Source organism: Orbicella franksi, chromosome 7 (assembly GCF_964199315.1).
Source record: "Orbicella franksi chromosome 7, jaOrbFran1.1, whole genome shotgun sequence".
In the NCBI taxonomy this organism is placed as follows: domain Eukaryota; kingdom Metazoa; phylum Cnidaria; class Anthozoa; order Scleractinia; family Merulinidae; genus Orbicella; species Orbicella franksi.
Genome location: NC_138151.1, coordinates 17069740 through 17083824, shown reverse-complemented (window position 1 = coordinate 17083824; position 14085 = coordinate 17069740). Strand labels below are relative to the sequence as shown.

The following is a 14085-nucleotide window of genomic DNA, read 5'->3' as shown; positions in this document are numbered from 1 at the left end:
CAAGAAGCGTTCCAACCAATTGTTGGCTTCCTGTCAAAGTTGCTACATGGAGGGCGGAACAACCTGCAGGCGGTTAAAAAGATTAGAAATCCGATTGATAAGCGAGGAAAATAATCTAGAGACGGTCGGAAATTAATCACTAATGGGGGGAGGGAGGTTTAAAGAAACGGGCATGGAGGTATGGGATGGGAGAGTAAGGGAGAGTGGCAGCATGGAAATTTTGGAGAGGAACATATAAACGCGGGATCATAGATTTCAGTAAGGGAACATAAAATTGGAAATATCGTAAGAGGGAAGTCTAGTGTAGTAATTGAAGCGAACAAAATAGGAAGAATAACTCATAAATAGAATCGAATCGAAATAAGGATACAACTACAACTTGTAGTTACTAAATTAGTCGTAAAGGGAACTGAAAAACGCGACAACTGAATCAAAGAAGTAGAACGTTGGGTAGTGATAAAGCTAAGAATTTGTGATATGTTCAGAAATGCACGCGGTAACGAAAATGGCAGATTTGACAAAATTTTGTTGACGATATTGTCGATATTGACGGATGTGACGAAATTTGTAAACCTGCGGAAATTTTGTAAATAGTGTAAATCTAACAAAATTTCGTCAAAACTGTTGACAAAATTATACGAATGAATAGCGATCACTTGGTTTAAGGGCCCTGTAAAGTTGACGAATTTGGCGAGGGTGACAAATCTGACGAAATTTCGCCAAGGTTGATGGCTTTGACAAAGTTTACTAAAATTTTCCAAAATCGTCAAATCCACGAACGTTCTCTCTGTTTGACGAAATTTGGTGAAATCTACCAACTTCGTTACTGCGTACATTTCTGGACATAGGTGAAGACGAAAAGCAAAGACGAAAGCTCTCACATTACTCGTACATTTACAGTGTTTGTTTTAAGTCTCTCACCTTGAAAGTTTTTCAAGTCCAGTCTGATTTGAAAGCGACTACCTTGTGTGACGTCACGGATGGCGTGGACACAGTTGACGTCACCATCTTGACAGGCCAAATGAAGAGCAGTCTGCCCGTGCCTGTCCATCAAATTGACATCAGCCCCGCCTTCTATCAGCTTTTTTACGAGAGATGTTTGATGCGTTATCACGGCAAGATGGAGTGGAGTCTGAAACATTAGGTTTTAACACGTAAACAATTTGCCAAAAACGGCACTCGTGCGTTCCTGACGTTGTGTACTGAACGCGTTTCAATGTTACCAACCTCGTTCCCAGGGTCTCTATTCTCCCCACTCTCGCTCCAGGGAGGGGGAGGGGAGAGAGATCCTGGGAACGAGGGTGCAATGTTACCTGTCTTAGCTTGTTATAAATGTCAATCCCTCTTGACTTCATACTCTGGATGAAAAACTCGGTCAGCGGTTGGTCTCCCTGGACAACGGCGATATGAAGGAACCTGGTAACGACGGAAAAGTCAGTTATATCTGAATTTATCTCGAACAATCAAATAGAGTTTCAACAGGAAGAGATACCATTGGCTGATCATTCAAGTTCCGCATTTCTGCTCATATTTTACGTTTGAATAGACTGAATTATGGCTGCTGTCAAGATGGCTCTCTAGTATTACTGAAGAAAATAATCACCAAAATATTTTATTGCGAGAAAGCGCACGTTTTCACAAAATACTTCTGGGCAAACTCAGTGTTGCAAAGGTTTTGAAAAACTACTGAAGTGAATTTCGTAAATCTTAAGGAACACTTTCTATTCTAGTTTTGTGTGACACTCAAAGAGCCATCAATTCAACTTGGAAACAAACATGATTTAAAAGCACGGTCTAATGAAACTCAGAACTCGTGATGTTTTGCTTTCGAACTTAAATCTCGATCTGCTGTGCGGAAATCACATGACAAAATGCTGTTGAAACGCGTGAGCTATAGTCCTCAGGAAGTGTCTGGGCTAAAAAAACAGTCCTATAGGGAAACATATAATATCCAAAAGACACCGTGACACGTGGCAATAAAAATTGAAAAAATCCTTTCTTCATGGTGGTCTTAATGGTCAGAAAAAGAGATGCAAATATTCATATGTTCTCCAGTAAAATCATTCGAAGTTGGCATATGAAACCTTGATATTTGGGAAAAATCTGCAAAATTGTCTCGTGTTAAGTGTGGTTTCGGCTAATTTCATGTGTCTTGTTGGTCCCTGCTCAAAATGAAAAGGAAAACTGGCAAGTTCTGAAGCAAGTTCGCATCACCGGAAAGTCAGTAGGATTAATCATCTCAGCAATGGCGTCGTCCCCGCAAATAGAATCTTACAAGAAAGTTCTAATAAAAATGTAATGTACGGATGAAAAAATTATACTGAAACTTTTACAGGATTCTTGTCGTTAATCAAAGCAGCGAAGCATTTTTTTTTTTGGCGGAGCACAGTCCTTATATAATGGGCTCACTTTAAACTAGTCGTCACTGCTGACGAAATCTCTGTTTTGTGTGTCGTTATGATCGGCATGATTGCAATACAGTTCCGCCTAAAATATGCTAACGTAAGCAATATTCCAGCCACTCTACCGTTACTTCTGTGCCTAGTTTACTGGTCTTCAGTATATTATTAGAAATGTCATAAGTAGCATTAGAAATGTGAATCCTATACCAGCTTATTACCCATATGTTATAATGACATCTTGTTGCCGGGTTTTTGGACCTCTAGCTATAAGATCAAGAAGTCAATGAACATCGACTGAAAAGTATAACCTCTGTCAATTGAGCTACTTTGAGTCATAAAATGCGTTCAAACATCTCCAAAGGGATACAAACGAGTGTGGAGCTTATAAGGGTGAATTGTACCGGCGACGTTTTTTTTTTTTTAGTTTGCGGTTATATTCTCATGTTATTCCAAAATTAATAAATTAATAAACCTCGAATAAACGATCTGGGTCCATATTATTGAGAAACTAGCGCATAGTATTTTGTTTGTGGCGCAGCAATACGTATGTCAATCAGAGCTTTAAGATGGAATAAAACAGTCAAAATGTGAAATAAATAACATCTTCAGCGCTTACGTGTCGCCATCATCGTCTTGTCCAAATAGATCGGGCATTGGAGAGGTTTCCGCTACCGTGCGAACACAATCACTCGATTGTCCAGTCGGTGTAGCAGTGGCTACTGTTTGTCGCTCAGCGGTGTCACACAATAAAAGCAAACCTGAAGACGTTGCCCTTTTTACCGGGGTGTCTGCTTCATCATGTTCGATTGCTCTTTTCTTTGATTTCGCTGTACTTCCGTTATCGTCATACTTTTTTTCGCGAGAGTTCGGCGACGAAGATGCGTTCGGAGGCGCATGATCGGAAGGCAGTGCCGTCGTCACGCAAGAGACGTTATCAGGAGGTGTAGACTTGTTTTCTTCAAGAGAAGCACAGTAGTCGTGTCCTAATCGATCCAAAACGGTTTCTTTCTGTTTGGATGTAGACCCTTGTAGACGCTTGCGGTTTTCTCCTTAAAGCAACGAAACGTCTCATTACTTTCTAGCTGCTATTCTTTCGATTATTACAATTCAACGTTGGTTCGTATCTACCCATCAAATCAATCCAGTTGGGCAGCTGCGTATTTAAGCACAACAACTTTTTACGAGCTTACCTGCCATCTCTTATCAACCGTTTTGTAGATCCTTCCGTCGAGCATTTCAAGTTTTAGCCAGGGATTCTTCATACGTTCTTGTTACACAACTGGAGAGACATGTTTTCAGCATTCATGACAAACCTGAAGCGAAATTAGAGATCTTGTCATGCAAATATATGAGTGTGATTGGATATTTGAGCAGGCGAAGGGGGTTTCCCCAAACTTTTTTCATCTGGCCAAGTACGTAACGACTTGCCAAAGGCGCTCGCATTTGTTTCTGCCATAGTGCATGCAATCAACGGCAAATTAGTGTATGTTCTTCTTTTTTAACCGTGTGTCGGTAAACGTTTTGAGCAAAGTGGAGCGTAGATTTTGACCAAAACCGCCTGGAAAGTTTTCGATGAATTATTGACTAGCATTTTCAATGCTACCAGCAATATCACTGATTTCAAGAATAAATCGTTCCATTACCTGGCTTAAGGGATTTTCTTATGATAATCTTTCCTCATAACTGTTACTTGAAAACTTGTTTTCAATGCTATTTTTGTTTGATCGTGCCAACGGTTTTTTATGGAAATTTTTGGGATCCTTTGTTGTCAGGGACAAAAGGCTTGTGATTATAAATACATAAATAAATAAATAAATATACATTTATATAGCGCCATTTTCCACTAATTGTCCATGGCGCTTTACAATACTTTAAAATTAAAATCCTAATTCTTTAAAAACCTAAAATCCTGAATCCTAAAAGTTAAAATCCTAAGAATTAAATACGCTATATAATACAATTAGGCTACAAATAAAAAGTAAAAACTACAAATCAAATGCACGCTTAAAAAGATAAGTCTTAAGATTAGCCTTAAAAACTGCCTCTGATGATGAAAGTCTGATCTGGAGAGGTAGTTTATTCCAGAGCCTTGGTGCCGCCACGGAAAAAGCCCTTTCACCATACGTTTTAAACCTGTTGTTTGAAGATCTTAGTGTCCGACCAGAAATGTTAAATCGCAGTAAATTCTTGTAAATATAGCAAGGCCGCAATTTTCTCCACAACTACCATAGCGCAGTAGGAAAAATGTTTAAGGAATGGAAAAATAATTACTTTTTCACTTTGTATATCGGACTATGTTTTTTTTTTTTTTTTTGAAAAAAAAAAACATAATAATACTAAAATAACACAATGTCACGCAACACTGTCGTGACATCATTCCCAGTGTGCTCTCTGTTTCCTTCATAGCGACGAGTTTTCTAAAATGGCGACCAGTATCAGTGTTCAGACCTGCAACTTGGTAAGAATAATTCGTTAAATTGAAGGGGTTTCAAACTGCACTACCCAGGAGTGGAACTAGAAGGCCTAGAATCATGCATGTTTCCACTGTTGCGTAGAAAATAATTCAAATTTTTGCGTTCGAACGCTAGCGAACCAAATTATCTTGCCTCTGATGTCGCGTTTGAATCGATCGCTAAGACGAGTTTATCACATACTACCCTGAGAGCAGAGCCGCTTTGATCTTTCCTTGTTAAGTCGGCAAAGAGAAAGGCGATCTTCAATCTTTCCCGACTTATATAGGAATGATCGAAGCGACAATGCTTACTGGTTAACCACATACATGTACTGGTTCATTTGAACTTTTGACTTTGAACTTGTTCGTCAAAGACGTTTTATCGCATTCATTTCTTCAAACGTTTCCCAAAACGATCATATACACGTGCTATGACTGATTATAGCCCGAAATCTTTTCAAAGACATTGTATAAGCCATTCTATCGTTCTTTCCCTTTTTCACCATTCAAGTTGCAATGTAATTCGTATGATGTAAGCTTATTGTTTTTTTCGTTGTTTTTTTTTTCCATGCGAAAGGGTTTCTTCTCGATATGTCATGTTATGGACCTAAGGACCATAAAGAACTGAGAAATCACAAGAATGGAGTTGAACACAAATTCTACAGTCAGCTTACCTCATGATACAATTAATATCATCTTTGAGTTTGCCCAGCCTGAGTTGGAAGAAACCAGTGTGAATGGGGATGGAATAATGTCAGAAAGGACTGGTGACCAAGTTGTTGATCTAGTTCACAACCCATCTGGGTCACATGGTGACCCAGCTGTGCAAGCTCAAAGGTCATCAACAAATGATCTCAACTGCTTAAGTGGATCTGTTGCAACTCAGGCCAAAACTTTGGAAAGTGATGATGAGCGAATGAAACCTTGTGTGACAAAAAGAAAAACATCAATAGAGACATCACAGTCAAATGTACCACAGCTGTCAATTTCAAATCCACAACAGCCTTGGTTTTCAAACTCACTGCAGCCATCGATTTCGTGTCTGCCACAGATGCCGACAATGCAAATCGGAAACAAGCAAGTTGTTCAAAGAGTATATGTCCAAATGCCAGTACAGACACAAGTTTTTCAGAAACAGAAGACTTCAGAAACAAAATCAACACAAGTGAAGAAAAAATCAAATAACAGAAAGGTGGATTACAGTCGTATAACTAAAAAACAGGCTGAAGGCACTCGGATAACTGATAAACAGGTAGATTGCACTCCAATAACTAATTCTACTAAACTTGCTCTTCTAAATTTTTTGAAAAAGAAATCTGTTGCAACTGTTAATGAAACAAATGGCAAAAGTGGTGAAGACCACATGGAGCCTGAGATCCAAATTCTTGTACCTGTTGGAGAAGACAGCAATGCTTGCAATAAAGATAAAACCTATTCAGATCAGCTGAGCAACATTGGGAAGGATCTGATTGATATACAAGTAAGGACTGAGGACCAGAGATGTCAAGAAATAGAGTTCATCGCTGAATCTTGTTCACCAGAACCAGTTCAATCCAGTCAGGACTCTACTCAGTCTTTTAATGAATTGACGTCAACTGGAGTTCAAAGTAATAGCACTTATCAGCCATCAAATCAAAAATCAGATGCTGCAGGGGTGAATGATGAAATTACTGACAAAGATATGAAGCAAGCTGACAAAAACTGTAGTTCTGTTTCTCTGTGTACTAAAGGTAAGACGCTTCCTGTGTAACTTGCAAATCTCAGACCATTAGGGAACCTTCTCATCACAGACCAGTTTGCTCTCAGATAGCTTTAAAGTTTGACATGACAGGTCAATTTTACTTCACTGTACCCTGCAGGGTAGCTTGCGAGTGCAGATATACTTCCGGCTGTTGCTTGTCTCCGCTGAAAATAACGTCTGAGACTTGAGTGAAAGATTGATTTCAATGATGTCAAAACTTTTGTTTTGTTGTTGACCACTTAAATTCCCCGATAGAATATGACACTTGCGTACATGGCGATGCTGCCAGTTGGGACCAGGAACCAGTGATAATTTTAAAAATTTTGTGAAATTGGTTTTTGATGTTCCAAATGTTATAAGGCTATACACTTTTCCACAACAGTGCCCCTCTCCACCCAGAAGTACATGTTAAATAAGGGGGTACTAGCGAATTAAGTACTGGGGGAAAAACCCTGTGAAGTTCTCGCATTCCACTGGGGGTGGGGGGGGGGGGGGAGGGGGAGGACTTAACAATACTCCAAGTCACTTCATGTTACAGAAACTTGGCAATGTGCAGTAAAAAAAACAGTGCAGTTGCAGCTTTTAATCACAGATAACTCAACTCAACTGAACTTGAATTCTTTATTGCATACTATTTACAGTGTTTACATTAGTTAGTATTATAGCACATGTGAAATACATGTACAAAGAGAAATATTTGTAACATATGGTTAGGGAAAAGACTGAAAAGATACCAGTACATGGTAACCAGAGTAGCTGTTGGCTTTCAAGCTGTTTACCAACATGTTATGCTAACTGTCGTAGTAGCAAAACAACATTACAGAAAAATACAATTATTAGTATAGGTAATCATATGGTTTCAAATTCAATTTGGAATTAATTTGCATGAGTGAGTTTTTCAAAAAGCTGAAATTGCACGAGCCTTTTCAGCGAGTGCAATTTCAGCTTTTTGAAAAACTCACAAGTGCAAATTAATTCTAAATTGAATGATAAAAACTGTATGACTACTTATTAATAATATACACATGGAAAATTGGGGGAAGGAAGTGCCAGAAGATCTTTCTTGAAGCCATTTTTGCTCATTTGAGAAAACGTGTTTCAAAGTTTCAGCACAAAATTTTCATCTTCATTTTATGTGATATCATTGGTTTGGAAAATTTCCTATTGTCTTTCAGCCAATCATAATCCAGAATTACGATCCTGTGTAATTTGCACTGGTGTTGTACTTGAACTGCACTACTCTCAGCCAATCAGAATCATATAATTTTTCCTGTATATTATTATACTGAGAATACCTTACAGAAAATATATATATACATTACATAGCTACAAGTGACTATTATTAACTATGTTTTAAGTATTTAAGAGTTGCTCAGGGGTTTCAATAAGATTTTTGAGAGGGGGGCATCAGGATAATTATGACATCTAGGCAGAAAATCTGATACAAGGGAAATAGCACGTACTATCAGGGTCTGAGATTAACTTTTTTTGGCAGGCACCAACTGGCGACTGAAAGTTTTTTTTTCAGTTGCCATATGGAAAAATGTGGTCGCCAAAAAGTGTCAATAAAATTCCTTCACAGCGAAACACAAACCAAAATTTTTGTTCGCCACAGGCTTGCCTGCAAAATATTTGCAATCAATGTAATCAGGAATCAAACCAGTGCTGAAATCATCTTTTGACCACTTTGACAGATCTACATCTCCACCTTTTGATGCCCAGAAAATATCTAAATCTTCATCTCATTTCTTTGCGGATGTTCGCGGGCAGCTTTGAATTTTATTTTAATCAATTTGGCTGAAAATCAAAGTTATTGTTTGTGCAATTATCGTGGCATGAAATAGTTAATCACCCACTGGCGACCAGTTGTAAAATTCTGGTCACCAGTGCAAAATTTTTAGTCGCATTGGCGACCAGGAAAGCGCAATTTTGGACCCTGACTATAATGAGCAAAATCATGGTTTCTTTGACTGAAAATAAGTTAAACTTTCCGGAAGACTGTTAGACAGTCTTCACAAAAAGACAGGAACAGTACCATACAAAAATATTGATGAAGCAGCCAGGCAAAGTTCTGTTCATATCAGGTCAATTTGCTTGGTGCCCAGCCCTTAATGAAACCCCTGATTGCTGCTTTTGATGCTTCTTCTTAAAGGAATTATATATCCGTACTAAAACCTGCATGGAGACGTCTACAAACTTAAGGGCAGGGGTGGATCCAGGATTTTTCTTAGGAGGGGGTTCACCACTAAGGAATGGCGTAACTGACTGGTGAGGTAAACAAATTTTAAAAGCTAATAGGAAGAAGGCTTCATCTCAGGGGGAGGGGTGCGCATTACCTGTACCCTACCCCTAGATCTGTCCCTGAAGGGAATAGTACAGGCATCACACATGTAGGCTGACCCAGCTATTATCGGTATTACATGCACATTACACCACACCTACTGCTGCTACAATAATTATTACCATAACTAAAGATTTTACCAGATTCAAATTGAAGGGGTGCATGAAAACAGCCATAAGTGACACTTGATTTTATGTCAAATTCTCCTTTTTTCTTTGAAGGAAGTGAAAAGCAATTTGCTAGGAGAATCTTGCAGTCCATCAGATGTTACTTACATGAAGGGTCTTTTTCCATGCACCCCTTCAATTAAACAGATGTGTTGGAGCCATTAGATTCTATTAAATTAATACATTTTTTCCATTTCAATTTATAGAGAGTTGCATAGAAATAGAAAATACTACTGCTGATGAAACACCGGAGAGTGAATTAACAACTAGTGTTCAAGAAGTAGATGTTGTTGTGCTGCCATCACTTTTGCAACCAGATGTTTCCACAAAAGTTGTAAAAAAGACTAAGAAGGTGCAGAAACAAGAAACAGGTAACAAGAAAGTTCAGTTTGTTAAAAAAAATAAAAATAAAAATTACAACCCTAGGTAGCTTATGAGGTTGCCAGTTTAGAGATTGCTTACACTGTTATCGTGTGGATCGAGGCAGCCTTATTGTTAGGGTACTGAACTCTGGTTCAAGGGGTCCGGGTTTGAGCCCTGGCCAGGGTCATTGCTGTATGTTTTTGGGCAAGACACTTTACTCACACAGCGCCCTTCTCCACCCAGGTGAAGACTAGCATCCCATCCAGGGGGGAGTAGAAATACTCCTAGTTGCTGAGTGGAATAAATGCTAGCAGTATGGGCTACTTGGCCCAATGCGGAACTCACCTTACACTGCTAGAGCTGCAGTTTACAATTGGCACGCACATCTAGAAGACGAACAACGAAATTATTTGGAGGCATGGATAAAAAATATGAAATTCTTAAGGAGTCAGGTTGGGTATAAATGAATTCTTTGGTAGAATGAATGAAAAAAATAAGAACAATTTGGGTTAAAACTCAGAAATTTCGTGGAATCACGCATTTGGGTTAACAAGGGTTAACAGAATTTAAGGAGTTATTTTTTAGGAGTAAGAATTGCAGAGATTCTAAATGCAATAGTCGAGTGCTAGAGAACAGTTGGCATTTGATGATGGTGGTTTTATTTTGTTTGCTTATTTCACAGGCATCAAGAAAACGAATAGAAAAAACCCTCGCGAGTGCACAGAATGCGGTAAAACTTTCCCTACAACTTCACAGTACTGCCAGCACATGAACATTCACTACGACCGAAGACCTCATAAATGCAACGAGTGTGGCAAAGCATTTCGTCAACGACATCACCTTGCGAAGCACCACCTTATTCACACAGGGGAAAAACCTTACGTCTGTCAGTACTGCAATAAGGCATTTATATCGTTTTACAATCGGCGAGACCACGAACGAATCCACACAGGAGAGAAACCCTTCGAATGCGCGCACTGCGGCGGAAAGTTTCGTTATGCACAAGCCGTCAAAGAACATGAAATCAACTTCCATGGCATTGGAAAGAGAAATGAAAATCCGGTGAAGGAAAAACGGTTTTATGCGTGTAATATATGCGATAAGACGTTTTCGTGGTCAAGTGCGCTTTCGACGCACAAGAAAATTCACGCCAATGTTTGGCCTTATAAATGCAAAAAGTGTTCCAGGGCTTTTAAGAGTTACAGCAATTGGTGGACGCACAAGAAAAGCCATTCGAAAGAGAAACCCTTCGAGTGCGATCTTTGTGGACAGCGCTTGAAACGTCGTGGAAATCTCAAAAGGCACATCTTGACGCAACACGACCCTGAAGAGGCAGAAGAATGTCTTAAAACCAGCAAAGAGTTTGAAAACTTCCGTGCGAATAAAGCTAGGTGGGCTAACAAGTGATTGATGTTGTTCCAGGGCTTTTAAGACACAAGAAAACCCATTCGAAAAAAACAAAACTAAAGGTTCGAGGATGAAATTAGAAAGAATAAACAAGCTTGATTACAGGATGCTCGCGTTTTCTCGCTTGAAGTTAAAAAAAACCCTCTGAATCATAGATTTACTTCAGAAAATTACATTTAAGTGCAGCAATGGTTTGTTATAAATAATTTTATTCCATAAATTGAGCGTCGGAGTATCCTTTAGGAAGGTCTTATGTTTTGTGAAGGTGAATTAGAATAGTGTTTTTATAACTCTGTTAGATATTATAAGATATTGTTAGGACGCAAAATGTTTGAACTGTGTTCGTTAGTTACCAGCTTTCAACATTTTCAAGAAAATAAAAGACAGTATTTAAGTGGAGGATGCATGAGGGCCGTTGAAATGAGAATTGATACATTAGTACGTTACTTCATGTGTATGTAGCCGAGTTCTCCTTTAAACTTACCTGTGATACCGATTACTATAAAGACACTCTAACCAGGAGTACTTGACATTTTTGTGTGCATTCTTCTGATGATTATCTTGTGAGGTCATTTATATAAACAACAGGATTAGCGTTTTACACTGTAAAAATCGGCTAGTCGCCTTTAAGTTTAGCTCCCCCCCGCCACCTTGTTTAATCATCAGGGCAGGGTTGTTCAAATAAGCCCGTTGATTAGCAAGAATTTTGATTTCAGTTTTGTAACTTTTCGGTGAGGGTTTCTGTTTACACTGTTTATCCTTAAGTTCTGAGCTTGACTAAGCTCAAACCACACAAAACGTAAGAAGTAAAAAACATTTTTATACAAGAAAAATGATTTAACTTTTAATCCTGGGTTAGCGTTAACCGGATTTCGAACAACCCGGCCTAGAAACGCACAAAGAAATGTTTAGAGTTTATGGTTCCGGTGTCTTCACTGTAAAATGAAAGAAAACCTAACCTTGTTTTTGAGACCACAATTAAGAAGAGCCCCCTGCAAGTTAAACGAATGCAAATTTATAGTTTCATAATAAGGTACAGTATATTGGCCTGAAGACAAATGAAAAGAGGGGCGGAAAAATCTGAACTAAAACGCCCAACCTTAACTCCGGTCGCGGAAGGCCAGGGCTTTCTACTCAACCGTACGTCAATTTAAACTTACAGTCCCCCCCGCCCCCCCCCCCCGTACAACAGCCCTGCCCTAAACCGTCCAAATTCAACAGTTTCAAAATGGCAGAAAAATCTTCCAATTGGTAAAGTCACTGTTGACACGGTTTACAGTGCGACTACTCGTACCGGGCCACTTGGAAAAGAGTTAACCAATCAGAATATTACTTGAGGACAAAGGATAGCAATCTTCTCAAATAAACCAATAACATTGAAGAATATGAACAATACAAAACTGAAAACCCTACAAAGTGCGAAGTGTTGCGAGCTTTTCCGTTTGTTGATTCGTTAATTTCAATCCTAAATTTTGTACGCTTTTCAACGGTTTCGGTTTAGTTGTTGCTAAATGAGTTAAGCTAAACTTTGTTAGCGAGATTTAATATTTTAGTGTATCTCATATCTCATTTTGTCTTTATATATAATCGTTGCATATTTGAGAATCAGTATATATTTTTAATTTTTAACACGTCATATTTTTATTCTGTAACTATTTATGTCATGGGGCCACTGGTTTTTCAGTTATTACTGTTGTGTGCTACCCTCAATAAATAAAGTTTATTATTATTATTATTATTATTGTTGTTGTTGTTGTTGTTGTTGTTATCATAGTTATGACAATTTGCCGTCAAGGTCTGAATCTTTTAAGGTGTATATAACACAGAGGAGTCGATAAAACTTATGCAGACCCTTCTTACTTGTCGTCACGAGAATGCTACAGTCCATTGTTCCCAGTTAACGTTTTTATTGGTTCGTTCATATCTTTAGTTACGTAAGCAGTTTGAGAACTGCTTGCGTAGAACCGCAGTTTGAGAACTGCTTACATAGTACCGGAGTTCCTTTACTGTATTCACTTTAAACAAGCCCACTGGGTGATATAGCCAGAAAGCATGGCATTCCATTTCATTTGTATGCTGATACAAAGCTATATCTATCGTTTACTTCTAACTGCCCTAACCATACATCCAACGCGAAGCTAGGAGACAGTTGAGCTGTGTGTAAAGAGTATTGGCAACTGGACGCTGTGTAGTAAACGTAAGCTGAATCAAGATAAGACGGAACTTTTAGTAGTTCGGTTCAAGATATCGACCACGTCCTCCCCTCAACAATAGCCAAATCGGAGATGATGTTATCAGTCCCTGAGAACATGATAGGAATCTAGGAGTTGCATTTGATCGGTATTTTGATTAAAGTGAACACTTTAAAATGACCTGCAAGATCGCGTTTTTCCGCATTTCCGGTACTGCCAAGATTAGGGGATATTTATCCCATGATACTGCCAAGACTATCGTTCACGCTTACATAACCTCGCGTTTAGATTACTGTAATTAATGTTCTATACTATGGTCTTCCAAAGTATCTGATTGATAAACTTCAACTTGTGCAGAATCCAGCAGCTCGCCTTGTTACCGCGTCGAGAAAGCAGGATCATATTACATCGATCCTTAGGCATTTACACTGGTGCGCTATAGAATTATTTTTAAAATATTGTTACTGACTTATGAGGCTCTAAACGGCCAAGCACCTACAAGCTACATAAAAAGATCTGCTGAAGTATAAGAACTTGGGCCGTGTATTACGATCTTGTGGAATAAGTTACCATTGGACATCAGGCTATCATCGTCAATTAGTGTATCTAAAACTAAGCTTAAGACATATCTGTTTACGAATTCTTTGATTTATAGTTTTTTTATCATTAGCCTGAGTTGTATTGAATAGTGTAGTTTTTTAAAATTAATTAAGAGTTATGGTATTGTTAAGCGCCACGGACAATTAGTAGTACGGAGTACGGCGCTATATAAATGCATTTATTTATTTATTTATTTATTTATTTATTTATTTGTAGAAGAGATTTCACAACGACGGAAGAAATTTCGTTGGAATCGGTCCTAGTGGAGTTAAAATATTTAGAACTTAGACTGAAAAGAAACAAAAAGTCAACTCTGTTGAACAGGAATCTACTTCCCCACCCTCCCCCGACCACACTACTCCTTACCCTACCTCCCTCCTTGACCTTATCGACTCATTGTGGTCAGCGGTTACAGCCCAC

The 14085-nt window shown here is 38.6% G+C and overlaps 2 protein-coding genes across 5 annotated transcripts in view; one reads left to right on the top strand and one right to left on the bottom strand.

The window, feature by feature from the left end:
* LOC145491979 (uncharacterized) overlaps positions 1-5586 on the bottom strand; it is a 10483-nt gene extending 4897 nt beyond the window's left edge. The window contains exons 1-6 of one of the 3 annotated variants that reach the window (XM_081471285.1): positions 5529-5586; positions 3593-3715; positions 3019-3451; positions 1314-1416; positions 922-1132; positions 1-63 (exon numbers count right to left, since the gene is read on the bottom strand). The exon at positions 1-63 is cut by the window's left edge and continues 26 nt beyond it. In XM_081471285.1, coding sequence (XP_081327411.1) covers positions 1-63; positions 922-1132; positions 1314-1416; positions 3019-3451; positions 3593-3599 — 817 coding nt within the window. In that variant the 5' untranslated portion in view covers positions 3600-3715; positions 5529-5586. Of the gene's footprint in view, positions 64-921; positions 1133-1313; positions 1417-3018; positions 3452-3592; positions 3983-4045; positions 4062-5528 lie in introns of those variants that run through there. The other 2 variants (XM_081471286.1, XM_081471284.1) reach the window with 2 other exon arrangements.
* LOC145491977 (uncharacterized) lies at positions 4789-10975 on the top strand. Of its 2 annotated transcripts, none has more exons than XM_081471283.1 (4): positions 4789-4860; positions 5467-6584; positions 9310-9474; positions 10149-10975. In XM_081471283.1, exons 2-4 carry the CDS (start codon positions 5495-5497, stop codon positions 10871-10873), a joined length of 1980 nt encoding a protein of 659 aa, XP_081327409.1. In that variant the 5' UTR covers positions 4789-4860; positions 5467-5494; the 3' UTR covers positions 10874-10975. The 2 variants fall into 2 exon arrangements, with proteins under 2 accessions (XP_081327409.1, XP_081327408.1); XM_081471282.1 differs by having other exon boundaries at positions 5432-6584.
* Positions 10976-14085: the final 3110 nt, after the last annotated feature.

What these genes read in the sequence shown, in the direction of transcription:
- LOC145491977 (XM_081471283.1), top strand. Translation starts at nt 5,495, where the DNA reads ATGGAGTTGAACACAAATTCTACAGTCAGCTTACCTCATGATACAATT. An exon ending in TGTTTCTCTGTGTACTAAAG is followed by an intron (nt 6,585 to 9,309) that starts GTAAGACGCTTC and finishes TTCAATTTATAG; the next exon opens with AGAGTTGCATAGAAATAGAA. An exon ending in GGTGCAGAAACAAGAAACAG is followed by an intron (nt 9,475 to 10,148) that starts GTAACAAGAAAG and finishes CTTATTTCACAG; the next exon opens with GCATCAAGAAAACGAATAGA.